Genomic DNA, 17,600 nt, shown 5'->3' with positions numbered 1-17,600 from the left:
TGGAATGAAAAACCAACTAGATCATGATATAAAATCTTTTCAATGTGCTTTGAATTCAGTTTGCAAGTATTTTGTTCAGGATTTCTGTATCTATGTCATCAAAGAAATTAGCCCATAATTTTCTTTCTTTCTTTCTTTTATTGTGTCCTTATCTGGTTTTAGTGTTAGGGAAACAATGGCTTCACAGGATAACTTTGGGGCTATTCCTTTCTTTTGTATTTTGTGGAACAGTTTAGGAGCATTGGTATTACTTTCTCTTTAAATGTCTGGTGGCATTCATCAGTAAATCTGTCTGGTTCTGAGTTTTTCTTTATTGAGAGAATTTTTTAAATTACTGGTTCAGTTTTGTTGCTTCTTATCAATCTTTTTAGGTTATTTGTATCTTCTTGGTTCAATTTTGGTACATCATATGTGTATGGAAATGTATCCTATTTTTCTAAATATTATTGGAGTATAGTTTTTCAAAATATTGCCTAATGATCCTCTGAAATTCTGTGCTACAGAAGCAAAAAAAAGAAAAAAAAGATGACACAATGATCTCAATAGATGTAAGAAAAAGTGTTTGACAAAATTCAACATCCCTTCATAATAAAAGTCTTGATAAAACTAAGTATAGTTTTATACTCCAATACAATAAAAAATATATATGATAAACCTATAGCCAACATTATACTGATGTGAAAAACTAAAAGCATTTCTTCTAACACTGGGAATAAGACAAAGTTGTCCACTATTACCACTCTTATTCAACATAGTTCTTGCTTACTTAGCTATAGTTATAGCAATAAGACAAGAGAAAGAAATAAAAGGAATACAAATAGATAAGTAAGAAGTCAAATTGTCCCTATTGGAGATATGATTTTATACTTAAAAGATCCTGAAGACTCCACTAAAATACTCTAAGAGCTGATACAGACTTTCAGCAAAGTGGCAGTATACAAAATCAACATATAAAAATGAGTGGCTTTTCTACACACCAGCAATGAACTTTCTGAGAAAAAACTCAGGAAAGCAATTCCACTCACAATACCCTCAAAAAATACCTAGGTATAACTTAGCCTAAGATGTTAAAGACCTCTATAATGAAAACTATAAAGCAGCAAAGACAGTAGTTGAAAAGCCCTCCCATGTTCATAGATTGGCAGAATTAATATGATTAAATATAGTCATATTAGCAAAAGCCATAGACAAGTTCAATTCAGCTCCCAGCAAAATTTCAATGACATTCTTCACAGAAGTAGAAAAAAGCAGTTCTAAAATTCATATTGAAACACAAAAGACCTCAATAGTAAAAGCAATCCTGAGCAAAAAACAATGATTATCACAATACCTGAATTGAATCTATATTATAGAGCCATAGTTAAAAAAAACAGCCTGATATCAGGACAAAAACAGATACATAGACAAATAGAAGTCCCAGACATAAGTACAAGCAGGTACAGCCATCTGATTCTTCACAAAGTCACCCAAAACATAAAAAGATAACCTTTTAAAAATGGTGCTGGGAAAACTGGATATCCACATGTAGAAGATTGAAACTAGATCCCTATCTCTCACCATGTACAAAAATCAACCTAAAATGGATCAAAGACCTTAATGTAAGACCTGACACTTTGAAACTACCAGGGGAAAACTCTTTAAGATATAAGCATTAATAATGAATTTCTGAATAGAACTCTAATAGCTTAGGAAATAAGAGCAAGAACTGACAATGAGATTGTGTCAAATTAATAAGCTTCTGCACAGCAAAATAAAAAATCAACAAAGTGAAAATATAGCCTAAAGAATGGGGGAAAATCTTTGCCAGCTGTTCATCTGACAAGGGATTAATATCCAGAATATATAAAAACTCAAAAAATTAAACAACAAAAAGCAAATTATATAATCAATAAATAGGCATTAGAATTGAACAGATACTTTCAAAAGACAGAAGTACAAGTGACTAAATAAATACATGAAAAAATGTTCAAAATCCTTAGCCATCAAAAAAAAAACCACACAGTAAAACTACCTGGCAATTCCACCTCACCTTAGTCAGGGCAGCTATAATTAAGAAGACTAATAAGAACAAAAGCTGGTGAGGATGCAGGGATAAAAAAGGAACTCTTGTTTACTGCTGGTGGCAGTATAAATTAGTGCAGCCACTATGGAAATCAATATGGAGTTTCCTCAAAAAAAGTAAAAATAGAATTTTCATATGATCCAGCTATACCATTTCTGGATATATGCCCCAAAGAATCAAAGTCAGTTTACTACTAAGATACCTGTGTCTTCATGCTTATCATGTCACTGTTCACAATACCCATGGTGTGGAACCAGCTTTTATGCCTATAAATTAATGATAGATAAAGAAAATGTGGCTATACACAAAGTGGATTTTACTCAGCCATAAAGAAGAGTGAAATTATACCATTTGTAGAAAAGTGGATTGAACTGGAAATCATCATAAGTGACATAAGCTGGTCCTACAAAGACAAATATCACACATTTTCTCTCATTTGTGGAAGCTAAGGAAAAAAGAAACAAACAACAATAATACAAGGTCATGAAAGTTAAAGGGGGACTAAGGGAAGGAAAAGGGAGAGAGGGAGGAGTGTTAAGAAAGTTATAGAGTGAAGATGATCAAATGCATTATTTGCATGTATGGAAAGATCACAATGAAATCCTTTATTTTGTATAATCAATGTATGTTTTGAAAAAAAAATGGTGACAAGATAAATTACAAACCACAAAATGAATACCCATGGGAATAGAACACAGAGATGAAAGATCTTCTGAATGCACCTTTTTATATGAATCACATAAATCATTTATTCACATGCTACAGAATTTAAAAATAAGTTTCCAAAATAATATGTTATTTCTACTAGCAATAAGATTAATATAATTATTTATCCAATAGTATGTATAGGAACAAAGATTTTTAGTATTAAGAGTAAAAGAGCGTAAGTATAAAAATCAAAGAACTTATGTACATTTTTCCCTAAAAAATACATGAATTATACTGATATTTATAACTCCAATTTTAAGATTACAGGATTTTATTTGCAGTTACTGCTTGTCCACCATTATGGCTTAGAACCATAATGACAACTAAGTAGCAGTGAACTACTATCAGGGGATGCTAAAGAATTATGGTTAATTTTCTTAATAGTATAAACTGAAAAGCATTGTTTTGTCAATTTTCTGTTGCTATAATGAAATACCCAAGATAAGGTAATTTATAAAGAATGGAAGTTTATTTGGGTCATGATTTTAGAGGCTGAAAAGTCCAACAGCATGGTTTTGGCATTGCTTGATCTGGTGTGGGCCATCTTGCTGAACACAACATGGTGGAGGGTATCACATGGTAAGACAGAGCAAGCATGATACCTTAGGTCTCTCTTATTCTTCTTATTAAGCCACTAATCCCATCATGGGGACCTCACCCCCATGACATCATCTAATCTTAGTTACCTAGGAATGCCCACCTCCAAATACCATTAGCATATGAATTTGGGATTAAGTTTGCAACACATGAACTTTGGCGGGACATAGTCAAACCACAGCAGCCATGATAGCACATTGTTATTTTTAAAAAGTATTTACAGGTTAAATTATATAATGTCTAGTATTTGGTTTAGTAAAGCAGTAGGTATCTTAATGACTTTTAAAAACAAAACAAAGCCCTTACCAAGTCCTTCAAAAGTAGAGGGGAGGAGGTATCAGGTCACATTACAACAAATAGAACTATTATGCTGAGATCCTAGAGGTCAGGTGTCCAGATATTAATGGGCTTCATTCACAAGGAACCTGCACACCTGCAGACACTGTCCACATCTCACCTCTCTTAAGAAGGAACAAAGAAGACAACCTCACTCAAGTGGTGGCTGGAAGGTGGTGAGGATAGGACAGTTTTAAAATGTTGGTCAGAGAGGGCTCATGGAGAAGGTGGCTTTGGGTAAAGGAGAAAGCAGTTAATGGGGCACAAATCTGGGAGAAGAGTCTGTTGGCAAAAGAGCAGCCTGTAGCCTTTCTACACACACTCTCTGATTCCTCCTGCCTATTTCTCTCTATAGCACTTGACATCATCAAACATATTCTGAGTTTACTTTGCTTGGCTGCTCTGCTTATTCTTATGAAAAAACATGCTTACACAGGGAAGAGATTTTTGTCTGTTTTGTTCACAGCTCTATCCCTAGCTCTGGAGTGTGGTGCATAGTAGGCACCTTGTTGAATGAATGTTATGTCAATCTTGTTGTTCTAACTCTGTAAGGCCACAGGCAGTTACATACTCTAGCTATTCTAAAAAGCAGTGCTGTAGGGCTATGTGTGACAGAGACTCAGGGTTTGATTTCTTTAGAGTCTGAGCTGAACATGGAAGAAGCAGCTTAAGATCAGGAGTATATTGACTGAATCGTCAATGGCTGCTACATGCAGCTCACTCTCTACACCCATGCTATGCACGCATATGAATTTTGTAATGCAAGAAGAGAAGCTTATCCCTCTGAAAGTGTCAGCCTTTGACATCCTTTAGTGTCTTAGCAATCCTTTTATAGTTCACCTCTGAGAATCTTCCTAGAGAGATTGCCCTGTTTAGTCATTACCAGAAAGAGAGCAGGTACATTTTCCCTCAACTATTTTACTCTGCTTCAAATGATTGTGCAATTGGAAATTAACAATGGCAGCCTGGTTACTAGCGTATGGTCTGACATCATGGTTTGGTTGCAGGTGCGGGAACTGGAAGGTGAACTGGATAGGGAGCTCCATCGCAAAGCAGAGGTCCAAAGGGAAACTCGCAGACTGGAACGAGGCATCAAAGAACTGACCCGTCAGGTACTTCAGGAAACCATGCCCTGTGTGTGTAGCTGCGCTCTATCCTGCAGCAGTGTGGTCCTTCCAGCCTGAAATGGCCTCTGGGATCCTGCAGTTTTCTTGGAACCTTTGTTTTTCCTAAGCAGTTGACACAGAGTCCCCTCCCAGGGCTCCTGTGCTATCAGTGATTTGGGTCTGTCCCTTTTCAGAGCTTGTTGAGAACAAAATGTGAGCCAGCAATGCAATTAGAAATGAAAGCTGTTTATTCCATCCTTATTTTTTCACACATAGCATTTTCAGTGTTTTCAGAGAGATGTCTTCCTGTGAGAGGCTGAGTGAGAACGTGTAAATGAAATGAGTGGTAGAGGTCTAGAAGATTACATGGGATGCTGACTAATTGGATCAAGAGACATTTCCATTCTAACTTTCTGGTTACACAAACATTCAAGGCCACTGAGGATTCTTTTCCTGGTGCAGGGTAGAAACAGCAAATACTAAGTAGAGGCCACTCTAAGGCTTTCTGAATAATTTAACCTCTTATCCAACACTGGTCTCAAATAATTGAAAAGAAGTGGGCACATTTCCTAAATATAATTAGTGTAGTACTAAAGCAATCACATTCTTCATATACATTTTCCAGTTTTCTTTCTTTCTCTTTCTCTTTTTTTTTGAAATGGAGTCTTACTATGTTTCCCATGCTGGTCTTGAACTCATGGACTCAAGCAGTTTTCTGGCTTCAGTCTTCCCAAGTGCTAGGAAAACAGGTCTGGCCTACCACACCTGGCTTTTCTTCTATTTTGTTTCTAATGAAAAAGATATATTCTCTGATAGCCCAGATGGTTTATTGTGGTCTGCCACAGGATTTAGCATTCTCCTGGTACACAGTTGGTACACATACACTCATATATTGCTTAACGACTGGTCTTCATTCTGAGCAATTTTGCGGTGGTGTGAACATCATAGAGTGTACATAGGCACATATACACTCTATATACATGTACAGATGCCATAGCATCTAGTCTATACGGACACATCCTGTCTATATTTGGCTATTGCTAGTAGGCTACAAACCTATACAGCATGCTGCTGTAATGAATACTGTAGGCCATTGTAACACAATAGCAAACATTTGTGTCTCCAAACACAGGAAAGGTAAAGAAAAAGATGGTAGAAACAGTCCTGTCTAGGGCATCAGCATGAGTGGAGCTTGTAGGACTGGAAGTTGCTCAAGATGAGTTAGTGAGCGAGTAGTGAATTACTGTGAAAGCCCAGTACATTTCTACACGCTACTATAGATTTTATAAATACAGTACATGTAAACTACAGTAAATTTATGAAACAATTCTTTTAATTTTTGATAATAAATTAGCCTTAGCTTAGCTTTATGAACTTTTTTTTTTTTTTTACTTTATGAACTTTTTAATACTTTTTAAACTTTTGGACTCTTATAATAAAAAAAATTCAGTTTTAAATACCTATTATACAGCACTACAAAAATATTTTATTTTTCATATTCTTATCTATAAGGTTTCTTCCATTTGTAAATTTTTAATTTTTTATATTTTTGCTGTTATAAATTAAGACACAAATGCACACATTAGCCTAGGCCTATACAGGGTCAAAATCATTAATATCAAGTGGATTCAACTATGATATTTGTAAGAACTTTGGTAAATATCTAAACGTACCACCAGTACAACAATAATAAAATAAAAATATTTATACCAAAAATAAAAGATCACAAATATCCCTGTCTTCCACCTGTATATCTCATCCCACTGTGAAGTCTTTGAGGGTAATAAGGTACATGGAACTTTACCTCCAATAATAACAATGTCTGTGAAGGACTTTCTCGACATTCTTCTTGAAAAGGTACCATGCTTTTGAGAAATATGTACATGGTAGTTTGCTTGCTTTCTTTTTTTCCATTGTAGATTTGCTTATAAGTATATAATATACAATGAACATTCCTCTGTATTAATGGAAACCTTTTGGTGTTGAGGTCCATGTTTTTGAACATTTTAAGGAGCTTGTTGAGGTCTGCAAAAGCTTCTGCTAAACTTTTCCATATTAAGTTTTGTGGGGAGTTCATCTCCTGCAGCTTCCTTTTCTCCTGCCTTTTCTTCAGCTATGCATTCTTGAGGAAATTGGAATTTTTCAGCTCCATTATTACCTTGTGGAACACAAACATATATAATTTGTCTTTGACCAAAAGAGTTTGCAGTACATGACTGAATTTCAGTTGAACACAGACACCAAATGTTTTTTTCTAATCCTTTTACACTGCACAACATAACCTATTCTGATGAAAAGGCAAACTCATTCTAGACACCTATTTTTATATCTCCTTTGACAGCACTGATGCAAAATCTATGAGTCCTGATTTTTGTTTCTGAGGCTGAGTTGTTAGAGATAACAACATCTTCTTCCTTGCAGCAGGCAGCATAGAGTTGATTTAAAACAAAAAAACAAAGTGCAACTCTCCAGAAGCATCAAATTGAGCTAATTAACATTAAATGGGATACTTGGGCAACTCTTCTTATTACTAAATAAGTGATTCTTTTTCTAAGTTAAGCTTGACACTTCTTTAAATAAGTGGTGTGTATCAAAGCCACTGAAGGGTGAGCCCACAGTATGTGTGGCTAAGTAAGAAAACACCTTCAGTATGTGAAATTTTACTATTCTGTTCTTCTTTGAAGGGAGTTTTAGAAGATTCCCATGTAGATGAAGTAAAATGCTTTTAAATAATATTAAATAATATCTGAGGTTTTCTTTTTATTTTCCTTTTGATTATCCTTACTGTTTTCTTCTATAAACAACCCTATTATATAACAGAACTGTAAAGCTATACTTTTGGGATTTTCATTGTCCCAAGGAATGCATTGTTGTCCTGTTGTGGCTCTTCTTTGTTTCTTCATTGTAGTAATCGTAGTGTTTCTCATGTACTAGTGAGGAGATACATGTCCTAATTTCTTTCAAGTATTTGCACAATGCTTAAAGTAGATTTTCCACCTCATATCACATAATACCTATTGAGTACCTACTTCAGGTAACGTATTAGGCTGGGCTTTACAAGTTGAAAGAAGACCCCCTAGAAGGCCCTTCAGATTTCTTGATACGAATACCTGGTTCAGAAATACTACAGGTCAATGCTGAGTCAATTCAGTCCTTTCTTCTCTAACATCACTTTGACCATCAAACTGTAAGCAGGGTGTTTGGAATAGCAAAACCTACTCTTAAGTGCTGCTTGAAAAATGTCATCTGGGAAAGAACACAAATATGGCTTTCTTTTCCTAATACAATCCTTTGGGAAGATTATATAACTACACCGTGAAAAGGGAATCAAGTGTAACCTCGCAATGCAATAATTCTATGACTTCTCCCCACTGCACATTTAACTTCTTTATGTCTCTCCAGCATTTGGAAATGCACCCTGTCTTCTCCCTTCAGTGCCTCAAAAGTGTGCTATAAAGTATGATACAAGATTAGGAACTTTTGTCATGAAGGTAAAGACAGTATCTGTACAGTCCCTCCTCCACACCCACGCTTTCTACTCAGCTGCTCCATTTTACTGTTGACTGAATCCTATATCCAGGAGTCTGTGTGTAAATATTAGTTGTACTTTACAAATGTAGCAAAAATATAATATCTTCATTTTTTAGGGAAAGGAAACAAAATTTGATCACATCACTGTGTTGAGTATGCTCTCCAGGAACCAGATGGTATTAGAAGTACAAGAGATTTACTGGACATAACACCTGTGAAGCGTAATGAGGAGGACAAGCAGGATGGGGCAAAGAAAGCCTCAGAGTGAAGTATAGGACTGACCCCTATAAAGGGACTGGTGGAAGTGGTGGGGTGGGTAGATAGAAAGAGTCTCAAATACAGGACAGCTCTGAGCATATTTCCAGCAAAGAAATTGCCCAGAAAGCAGTCCCCTGTTGGGCTGAAATGGCCAGATGCTATTAATTGAGCTCTGCCCAGTTATTCTGCTGTGCCTAGTGACTGCCTAGGGCTCTGTGGCCTCAGTGCCAGTTCTATGGCAGATCCCAAAGGCACTGTATGGGGAGGGAAACTGCACTTCACTTCTCACAGCTGAATGGCACATTCTTTTCTAGAAGAGACATCCAGTGCACAACCATGGCTCCCACAGTTACTTAATGCCCAGAGCTGAGATGTGAACCTAGGTTTAACAACAAAGGCTTTGCTTTCCCAAGTGGGAGGATTATCACTAAATCAGCAACCACTCCTGGATTTTTTCAGTTTTCTTCTGTGTGACCTCCTTTATCTCTCATTCTCCCTAGTAAATCATTATTAGCAATTAAACCTGTGCTGATTTAGAATTCATTGCAAACAGAAAATACTGTGAATCTTCAAATTTCATAAGCCTGACATTTAGAAGGCTAGAGAGATAAAAACAGAGTCAAATTTTTATTTAAAACATAAGCTAGTCTCAGTTCCTTAACTAAGTTGAATCCTACATGGTCTTGTCTTAGTAAGTTCAAAACTTGTAATTAGTTGTCTACTGTCAGATTGAACTTTGTGGGGGAGGCTGCTTCCAGCTTATGGAAATAGTTTGGCTAAACTTACAGAGGAGAGAATAGGTAGGCACTATGGGGAAATAGGGAGAGATAAGCTTGGTTACAGTAGGTTTTGTGGGACAGTGGACCACAAAACTCAGTGTGTTAAGTCAAATTTTCCTCACTATGACAAAGTACCTGAGATAATCAACTGACAAAGGAAAAGGTTTAGTTTGGCTAACATTTTTTGAGGATTCCGTTCATAATCAATTGACCTTACTGCTTTTGGGACTGTGAAGAAGTGATATATCATCGTGGAGCAGTTGTACTCACCTCCTGGTCAGGAAGCAAAAAAGAGGGGGAAGAGACCCAGGTTCCACAATCCCCTTCAGGGAGCATCTCCCAGTTGGCCTAAAGACCTCTCAAAAGAATTAATCTCTTAGAGATTCCAGCACCTTCTCATGTATCATCCTGGGGACTGACTCCCTTTAACACATACCTTTGGGGAAATATCTAAGATTCAAACTATAGTATTCACCAATGAAGCTGACAATTGATGACAGAAGTAAAATGGGGCCAGAAAAAAATGAACAACAGGATTATGTCTTCATTAAATCAGTTTCTCATTCCTTGGAAGGTTAAGGTATTTTTTCCATCAGGAAGTTCAACAGCTCCAAAGTAGACATAATCCAGTTAAAGGGGTGTGAGAAAAGGGTGGAGGAGTTTCCCTTCCTCTTCTCAGAATTCCAAAGGCTCCATGGAGCAGAGGTGAGAAACCCTGCCTCACCAAATCTCCTTTCTCCAGTCCAAGCCTTGATTGTAATTGAGGCAGTAAAAATGGGTGTGCCAAGATCACAGCTTGTGGAATTTTTTTATCTTTGCTGATGCCATTGCCAGAATTCTACAAAATTTACCATTTCTAGTTCATTATTCAAATCCAAGGGCCAATAAGAAAGTTCAAGGGCTGAGTTGTTTTAACTGAGGGGTGTTTGATTTCCTGTTTTGCATACATGGCTTTTGTATTAATGTACTTTATTCCTACTGAGAAACCTCAGGCAGGGGTAACTTGGTTGGAATGAAAAGATTGAAGGTTATATTGAACCTAATGGTTTTAACTTCCACTGCAGCAAAGGCTTTTAGGTTGCTGTGGTGGATCCTGAGGAATGATTCTGTCATTGCTCAGGACTGTGTTTATTAATCTTTCAAAACTTGGGATGAGTACAGCTAAACCCATTGTATAGAACACAGTTCTCAGATGATATTTACTGAAGTTTCAGATCCTATTTCCTCACATGAGGCCACACCCAATATAGATGGCTATATCCCTCAGATCACTCTCACATGCATACCTATGTATTTCAGGCAGAAGAGGACAAGAAAAACCTGAGCAAGATGCAGACTCTGGTGGATAAACTTCAGTTGAAAGTGCAGAGTTACAAGCAGCAAGTGGAGGCAGCGGTTAAGTATCAGGGGCAGTTGTAACCTCGTGGGTTTCTCAGCCATCGTTTTGGTTAATACCTTGTTCTAGGGGAGCAACTCCTCAGAGAGGATCTGCTAGCCTTCATGTCTGCCCTCTGTCTAGTTTTTCTCAAGTCCAGACTATTGCTCATGGTAAAAATTTATGCTATTTTTTTCCTTTAGGAAGCCAGAGGTCTCCCTCTCAACCTTGTGGTTATTACCCAAACATGTATGCTATAAGAAATGAGTCAAATATGAGTAGGATATCATGCAGGGATAGAAAATTTGGGGTAAAATTTCATTATGGGGCCTCCCCCACCCCTAAACTTTGGTTATCATAAATGTAGCTCTAAATACTTTCTCCTGATAGGCCTGAACATGGTTTTAGACAAAACCACCATCATTGAGGTGTACTTGCCATTTCCTGGTTTAGTATTCAGAGTTATATGCAGTGATTGTAAGTTTTGTACATGTTAAGTTTTGCCTAAAATGTGTTTGAGGGGCTTTGAATTGATTAAAAAAACATGTCTAACCATGAAAACCATGTCTAACAAGTACTGACTCATATAATTTTAAAGTCCAACCTTTTTGACCCAGAGGTAGAACAGGATGCTTAACTGACTGTAAAATAAATAACTACGATTGTTCTAGAACACAGCAAGTCTGAGAGGACTATACGACATGCAGTTGGTGAAAAGTAGCCACAAGGTTCTGAATTTCCAGCAAACAGTAAAGAAAAATGTATATTTATGCCTACTAGAAAGTCTTAATCCCTATGTCATTTACCAAAATAGTGTATTTCATTACTCAGAAATTTATATTCCTCTCACATTTTTCAACTCTGTAACATCAGTGAAAAAAAGTACTATGCAGATAATCGCAATGTGTGTTCTTACTTTTATAGGAGGCACAGGCCAGTCAATATCTCTCCAAGTATAAGAACCAACAACATGAGCTGAATGAAGTGAAGGAAAGGGCAGAGACAGCAGAATCTCAAGTCAATAAACTCAAGATTAAAGCAAAAGACTTTGAAAAAAAGGTACAGTAGATATTCAGCTCTAACTCTCATAGTATTTTGGGCCTGTAGACCATGAACCAGTATAACAAGAAATCTGTTTTTTTCTATTTAAAATTATTTTTTTACATTCAAATAAAATCTACCATATTTATTAAATTCTACTTTTCCAAGTAATATGGAAGTGCTAACCATTTGAGTGGTAAACACATTCTATTTATATATTTTAAATGCTTAATTCTACTTTAGCTTGCAGGCTCTGAACTTTGGACTTTCATTTGTGTAGAATATTCAGGAGTTCACGGAACAAAGATGATTTAAATGGCACAAAAAATCTTTTGCATATTCTGTATGAACTCTTTCTATGGTAGTGTACATGACTTTGTACCATGTCAAAATGGAGCCTATAGGAGGAAAATATTTAAAGTTGAGGCAATGAAGGAGAATATATGATGGAGTCCTGCTTGTAGGTTTCAGTTCCTTACTTCTGATTCTGCCCCAAAGCATAGAGAATCTTTTCACATCTCTGTCTCTGTGGTTCATTGAGAGGCTATTCTGATGCAATGGTACAGGCCAATGCTCTAATTTTATGGGCATAGTGGCAGAGTGACAAAGAACTCTGAACTGAATGTTTGGCAGGGGCAGAAAAGTGTCTGCTTCTTTATTGATATTTTCATAGAACATAGTTTTTAAATGAGATCTGGCTTTAGAACTGAGTTAAAAGAGACTTGGTAATGTGATATTAGCTACCCTTTATAGAATAGCTTATACAGCACTTAGAATTGTTACCAGGACAGTTAGGTACCATCTTCACATTCTTAAGTTTTGGTGCCCTCTTTAGCTAAGGTCTGCTTTTTTTTTTTTAATTTATAATTACTAGTAGTCTTGTAAATTAATAGTAAGTTGATAAGGGATAAGGTTGTCAATAATAAATACTACCTTAAGGGAAGATCTGTCTCAGAGAGACTAAAAGTTGGTTCTATTAAATATACCTAAGTCTAAATATGAGAATCATAAGCCATTGGCTGCTTCAGAGATTTCTTATTGATGCAGGACTTGCTGTGTTAAGGATAAATCCTATATGGATTTATCACATATAGGATAAACACATCAGTTGAATGGTTTCAACGCTGGCCACTATTTGACAAGTGTTATGGCACTGGATTTAGAGCCATCTGTGCAGAGCCTGCCCAGAAATACCATCCAATGGACTTATTTAGGGTGGTGCCTCACATATGCTACAGTTACACTTGGGTGTAGGAGGTCACAGGGCCTCCAAAACACATGCCATGAATTTGACTTTATCACAGTTATTCTAACAAAAGCCATGAAGCAGGAATTGCTTCTGGAAGGCCAGAGATGAGTTGTAAAACCTTCTTGTTTCCCATTCACAAAAGCCTAAAAAGAACCCTCAGTCATTATAAGCACAAAGAAAATATTTTCTGACCGAATTCTGTATGTCAGGGCTACAGCACAAATTGGTGGTGTGGTTACAGAATGTTTTCCATCTTGGGGCAGCAGGGGGGTAAGGAAGGGGGGAAGAGAAGAATGGAAATGGAGAGTGACCCAGCATGTCTTGGGGTGAATTACTAGTGCCTGCTCTCTGTAATGCAGATAACTACCTCAATTCCCTGCCTCCCTTTGAAGTTAATGAAGGGTTGGCTAAGGCCTGCTTACCTCTGGGAAGGACTTGGCATAGGTCTGGGTGTGTGCTCCACTGGTGAAAGTCAAGGGAATTTCATAGAACTCACTGCCATTCTGTTTTTCAGGTTCGTGAAGAATAAGCAGCTTCTTCTTATAAAGGACAATAATTGGAGAAATAGAAGGTGCCAATTTATGGCCAAAAACTTGCAAAAACTTTCAAAAAGTTGCATTTGAAACAAATATTTAGAACTTATAGTATGTGGTTTGAAAAGCAGTTTAAACAAGGTGATTAGAAAAATGTAATTAAAGGAAATTTTGTTGCATTCAGGATTAATAGACATTTGCTTCTCAATGATGAGAAAACTAACATTTCACAAAAAAAGTTTAGAAAGATGCAAGAGACTTAAATTCTGATGTAAAGAAATGAGATTTTGTTCTTTTGGCCTTACTACCTCTTTGTGGGTAGAACTCAGAAGACATTATTAGAACAAGAATGCTACATGGGGACTGGAGCTTGTTGGTAAATGATTATTAATGAAGTTAGCTAACTTTGCTTGATTCATCCCTATATCCATGGCTGTAGATTTTTAGCCTTTAATGGTGGGAGTCAATAAAATTTCTCCTTAGCACTGTGATGTAGATATAGCCACAGTTAGGCACTTTAAGCTTGTAGAAAAAACCTTCATATTCAGCACATATGTAAGCTACATGGCTGGTATGGATTTTAACTACTGAAGAAGTGTTTTTTTCATACAAGAACTTCAGTGATAGGTGGTGTACAGGCTTTGCACTGTGGCAGTTGGTTCTCGAGTGAAGGTGGTCATAAGAGAAATTTGCACCAGATTTGGTAGGTAGAAGTGAAGGACATGTATTTGTTTTATGTGCATAGGGTCAAGATATGACCCCAGGCACTGTGACAGCTCAAAATATTACCCTAATCCAAAAAGGGAAGCTAGCAGAAAAATAAGAGAAAAAATAAAAAGGTAAGCTAGCAGAGATCAGCAACACCTCTCTAGAATACCAGTGCTCTGGACTGATAGCTCTTCCAGATCCTGCCAGTCTGTCAGTTTTGCAGAGTGCTGGCCAGGACGTGTGCAGCTCCAAGGCAACCAGCACCAGTTTCTCCTGCAGAGCACCCACAACCTTGTTGTGAAAGCCATGAAGATAGATGCCAGTCCCAGTTTGCTCTTACAGACTCACCTTCATCGTCACTCCATGTCCAGCTCTCTCCTTGACTACTGGTGCAGCAATGTTCAGCCGCTTCAGGCCTGATAACCACAGTTGTGTAATTATATGAGTCCATGTAATAAATCCTATTCTCTGTCATTCTCAGTGGTTCTTCGTCTCTGATCCAACCCCAAAAGGCTCTAACATTAATTCAGGGGCCCAGCAGTATCAAACAACCAAGATCCTTTTTACTTTGACATCTTCCATGTGTGGGCCTTGTTCCCTTCACTGTTGCAAGAGGACCACAGAAGTTCTGAACACTCTTTCCTCACACAATATCCTGTATCTCCTTGAAATCAAGAAACTGTACCCCTGATAAAACAAATATATCCTCATAAAAGTGGAAAAAAATGAAGGAACCCATTCAAGAATCCCTCAGGAATACTTTTCCTCCTATAAAATGACCAGATTTCTTCACATGCCTGTGCCGAGCCAGTCTTATGGTTAGAGGACAAGAATGGCTTGGGTTGGCACAGACAGATCCAGGCTGATCTTGCTGAATGTCAGGGCCCCTCCAAGCATGGGAACATAAATTAGAGTTTTGAGATGCGAGGGAGAGAGTGATGCAGGATGTCTGCAGTGCTGTATCGAAAGCAGTGGACTCCTCACCGTGGCTTTCTCACCAGTGAGAAAATGCGAATATTTAACAAAGGACTCATATTTTTTTCTAGAATACTAATTTTCAAAAAGCTTTGCTAAAATAAGTTTGGAATTACCCTTTATTAAGGTTTCTTTCTAGAAAACATCTCTGTGCCCTAAACTTGTTGTTAGAAATTTTCTGCTTCCACATCCCAAAATCTGAATACTATTGTTTCTCAAAGTTCAACACACTATTCAGCAAAATCAGAGTATAAGCATTCTTCTATGTGAAGATTGCTTCAATTTTATTATTCAATTTTATTATTAAATGTTCATTTAATTTATTATTAAAATTACTTTTTCTTATTTGGGCACAATTTAAATAGAAGGAATCAAGATTGCTAAGAGGAAGTGATGCCAGAAACTTAAATATCATCTCATTGGAGTTTTTCTTTATAACAGTCTTAATACTTTACTGTATATGAACACTTGACACATATTGTAGTAGATACTTACAGTTAACAGAACTATGTATACTCTATGAGCTCATGAAACTGAGGTCAGTTGACAGAGAAAACTGGACCAGGTTGCAGTCACACCACATTCAGAGGCTTTTTTTAAACATCTGTCAACTATAAGGTCAAACCCTTGATTGACAATTCACAAGCATTAAAATTAGAGCATTTCTTTTATAGAAACTGATTGTAAAAGTTAGAGGGAATAGAACATCAGGTCAGCTGGGATTTCCGTTCTCTCTCTATATAAAGCTTATATGTAAACATAAACCTATTAGAAGGCTGATTAACAACATGCCAACTAAGATACAAGAATTCATTGAATTATCTTCACAAGTAGTGTCACTTGACTATGCAAGCCTGCTGTTTCCAGTTGTAACCCAAGACCAGACATGTCAACTCTTGAGCTGATAATGTCCTTTTACCCTAAGTAGTCTTGGGAACACTGACATTCTTACTCTTTGGGATCCCTAAGATTCACCATACTAAATCTAATATGTTATTCTGAAATAATCATTTATATAAAACTGGGATAAAATACCATACCAAACAAATTGTCTTGGTTCCAGGCTAGAGCCTTAGGGAAGTATCTTGGTGAGGATTAAAAGGGAACCCATGGGGTAATCATTTGAAAAACAACTTTCAAAATTTTAACTTCTTTCCAACTGTTTTTAGTGCAGGATGATTGGATCACTCTGTTAATCATTTTTGTGCTAAGTAAATTTTTGTGGAAAAAGAAAAGCACATATAATTTTTTTAAAAAGTAATTTAATTCCACTATTATTCAATGAAAATAGGATAACTGGAAATAATGGCATTGTGCCTCAATCAGTGTGCTTGTATATGGCTTGATGTGCCTCTGATCACTTAACTCAGGATATATTTTAGAAGAAGAGTAGATAGATCAAAATTAGGAGCATTTAAAAGGATTTTGATAAACTTTACAAGTGACTCTCAAGAAGATAGAATGGTTGACAAGCCCAACAGCCTATAGGTGTGTATTTCCATATCATCTTTAATACACAGGACACAGAACACCCAAGGACAAGCCAAATTCTCCATAATAATTATGCTAGCATTGATTTCTCAGTTTATGTTGAAGTTTTACTCTCAGAATCAGCCTCCCAATTCAGTAAGACTAGAACAAATCACCAAAACCAGAACAACTATTTTCCAGGAAGCTGTTCTTTGGCTCAATGCTAAATAAAACAAAGAAATAAAGTCTGTGAACTGGAAGAAAGATTGCTAAGAAAGAAAAAGTGTGAGTGGGTGTTTAAGGTAGAGTATGTCCAATGTTTTGAAAACAGTTATTTCTACATTCCAGATGGAAGGTAAACTAAGAAAACATTTCGCATGATGTAAATGTCCTTTTAAGATCAAACCAAGAGTCCGGGCTGGATGGGAGAGTTTGCTGTGAACATAAATATCTCCTAGTCTCAGTGCTTCTATTATTGGAAGCCTATCATCACTGTGTTGTTAATCAATCTGGGACAGAGTGGAGGTGCACGTTAGGGAAGAAAATATCTGAAAACTTGAGAAGCAATGAGTCTGTTATGGATTTTAAGTTTCTATTTTATATTATAATAAGGGAATTAACACATTTTACAAAGGAATAGTTAGGACAATAAATTAGCCTCAGCCCAGAGTTCTCCTTGGACCAGGAGGGAAAAGTACAGTCTACCTATAGCTTGGAGAAGACAGTGTCCCAGGGGAGCAGGGATAAGAAGTTCAAGGTGACCCTGGGTTGACAGTGCTTGGAGCCCCTCGGGAAAAACCAGAGGAGCCTGAACTTCTAGCATTTTGGTCTGGACTAGAATTGCTCCAATTAGTATTAAAGGAAGCGGGAAT

General features: G+C 36.9%; 1 protein-coding gene across 1 annotated transcript in view; it reads left to right on the top strand.

Annotated features, from left to right (window-relative positions):
* Positions 1-13,917, top strand: part of Myh15 (myosin heavy chain 15) — a 144,520-nt gene extending 130,603 nt beyond the window's left edge. Inside the window, exons 38-41 of the mRNA XM_074072376.1 lie at positions 4,711-4,815; positions 10,677-10,772; positions 11,677-11,811; positions 13,557-13,917. Coding sequence (XP_073928477.1) covers positions 4,711-4,815; positions 10,677-10,772; positions 11,677-11,811; positions 13,557-13,571 — 351 coding nt within the window. The 3' untranslated portion in view covers positions 13,572-13,917. The remainder of the gene's footprint in view (positions 1-4,710; positions 4,816-10,676; positions 10,773-11,676; positions 11,812-13,556) is intronic.
* The last annotated feature ends 3,683 nt before the right edge of the window (positions 13,918-17,600 follow it).

Source organism: Castor canadensis, chromosome 5 (genome assembly GCF_047511655.1).
Source record: "Castor canadensis chromosome 5, mCasCan1.hap1v2, whole genome shotgun sequence".
Lineage (NCBI taxonomy): Eukaryota > Metazoa > Chordata > Mammalia > Rodentia > Castoridae > Castor > Castor canadensis.
This window is presented reverse-complemented; position numbering and strand designations above follow the sequence as displayed.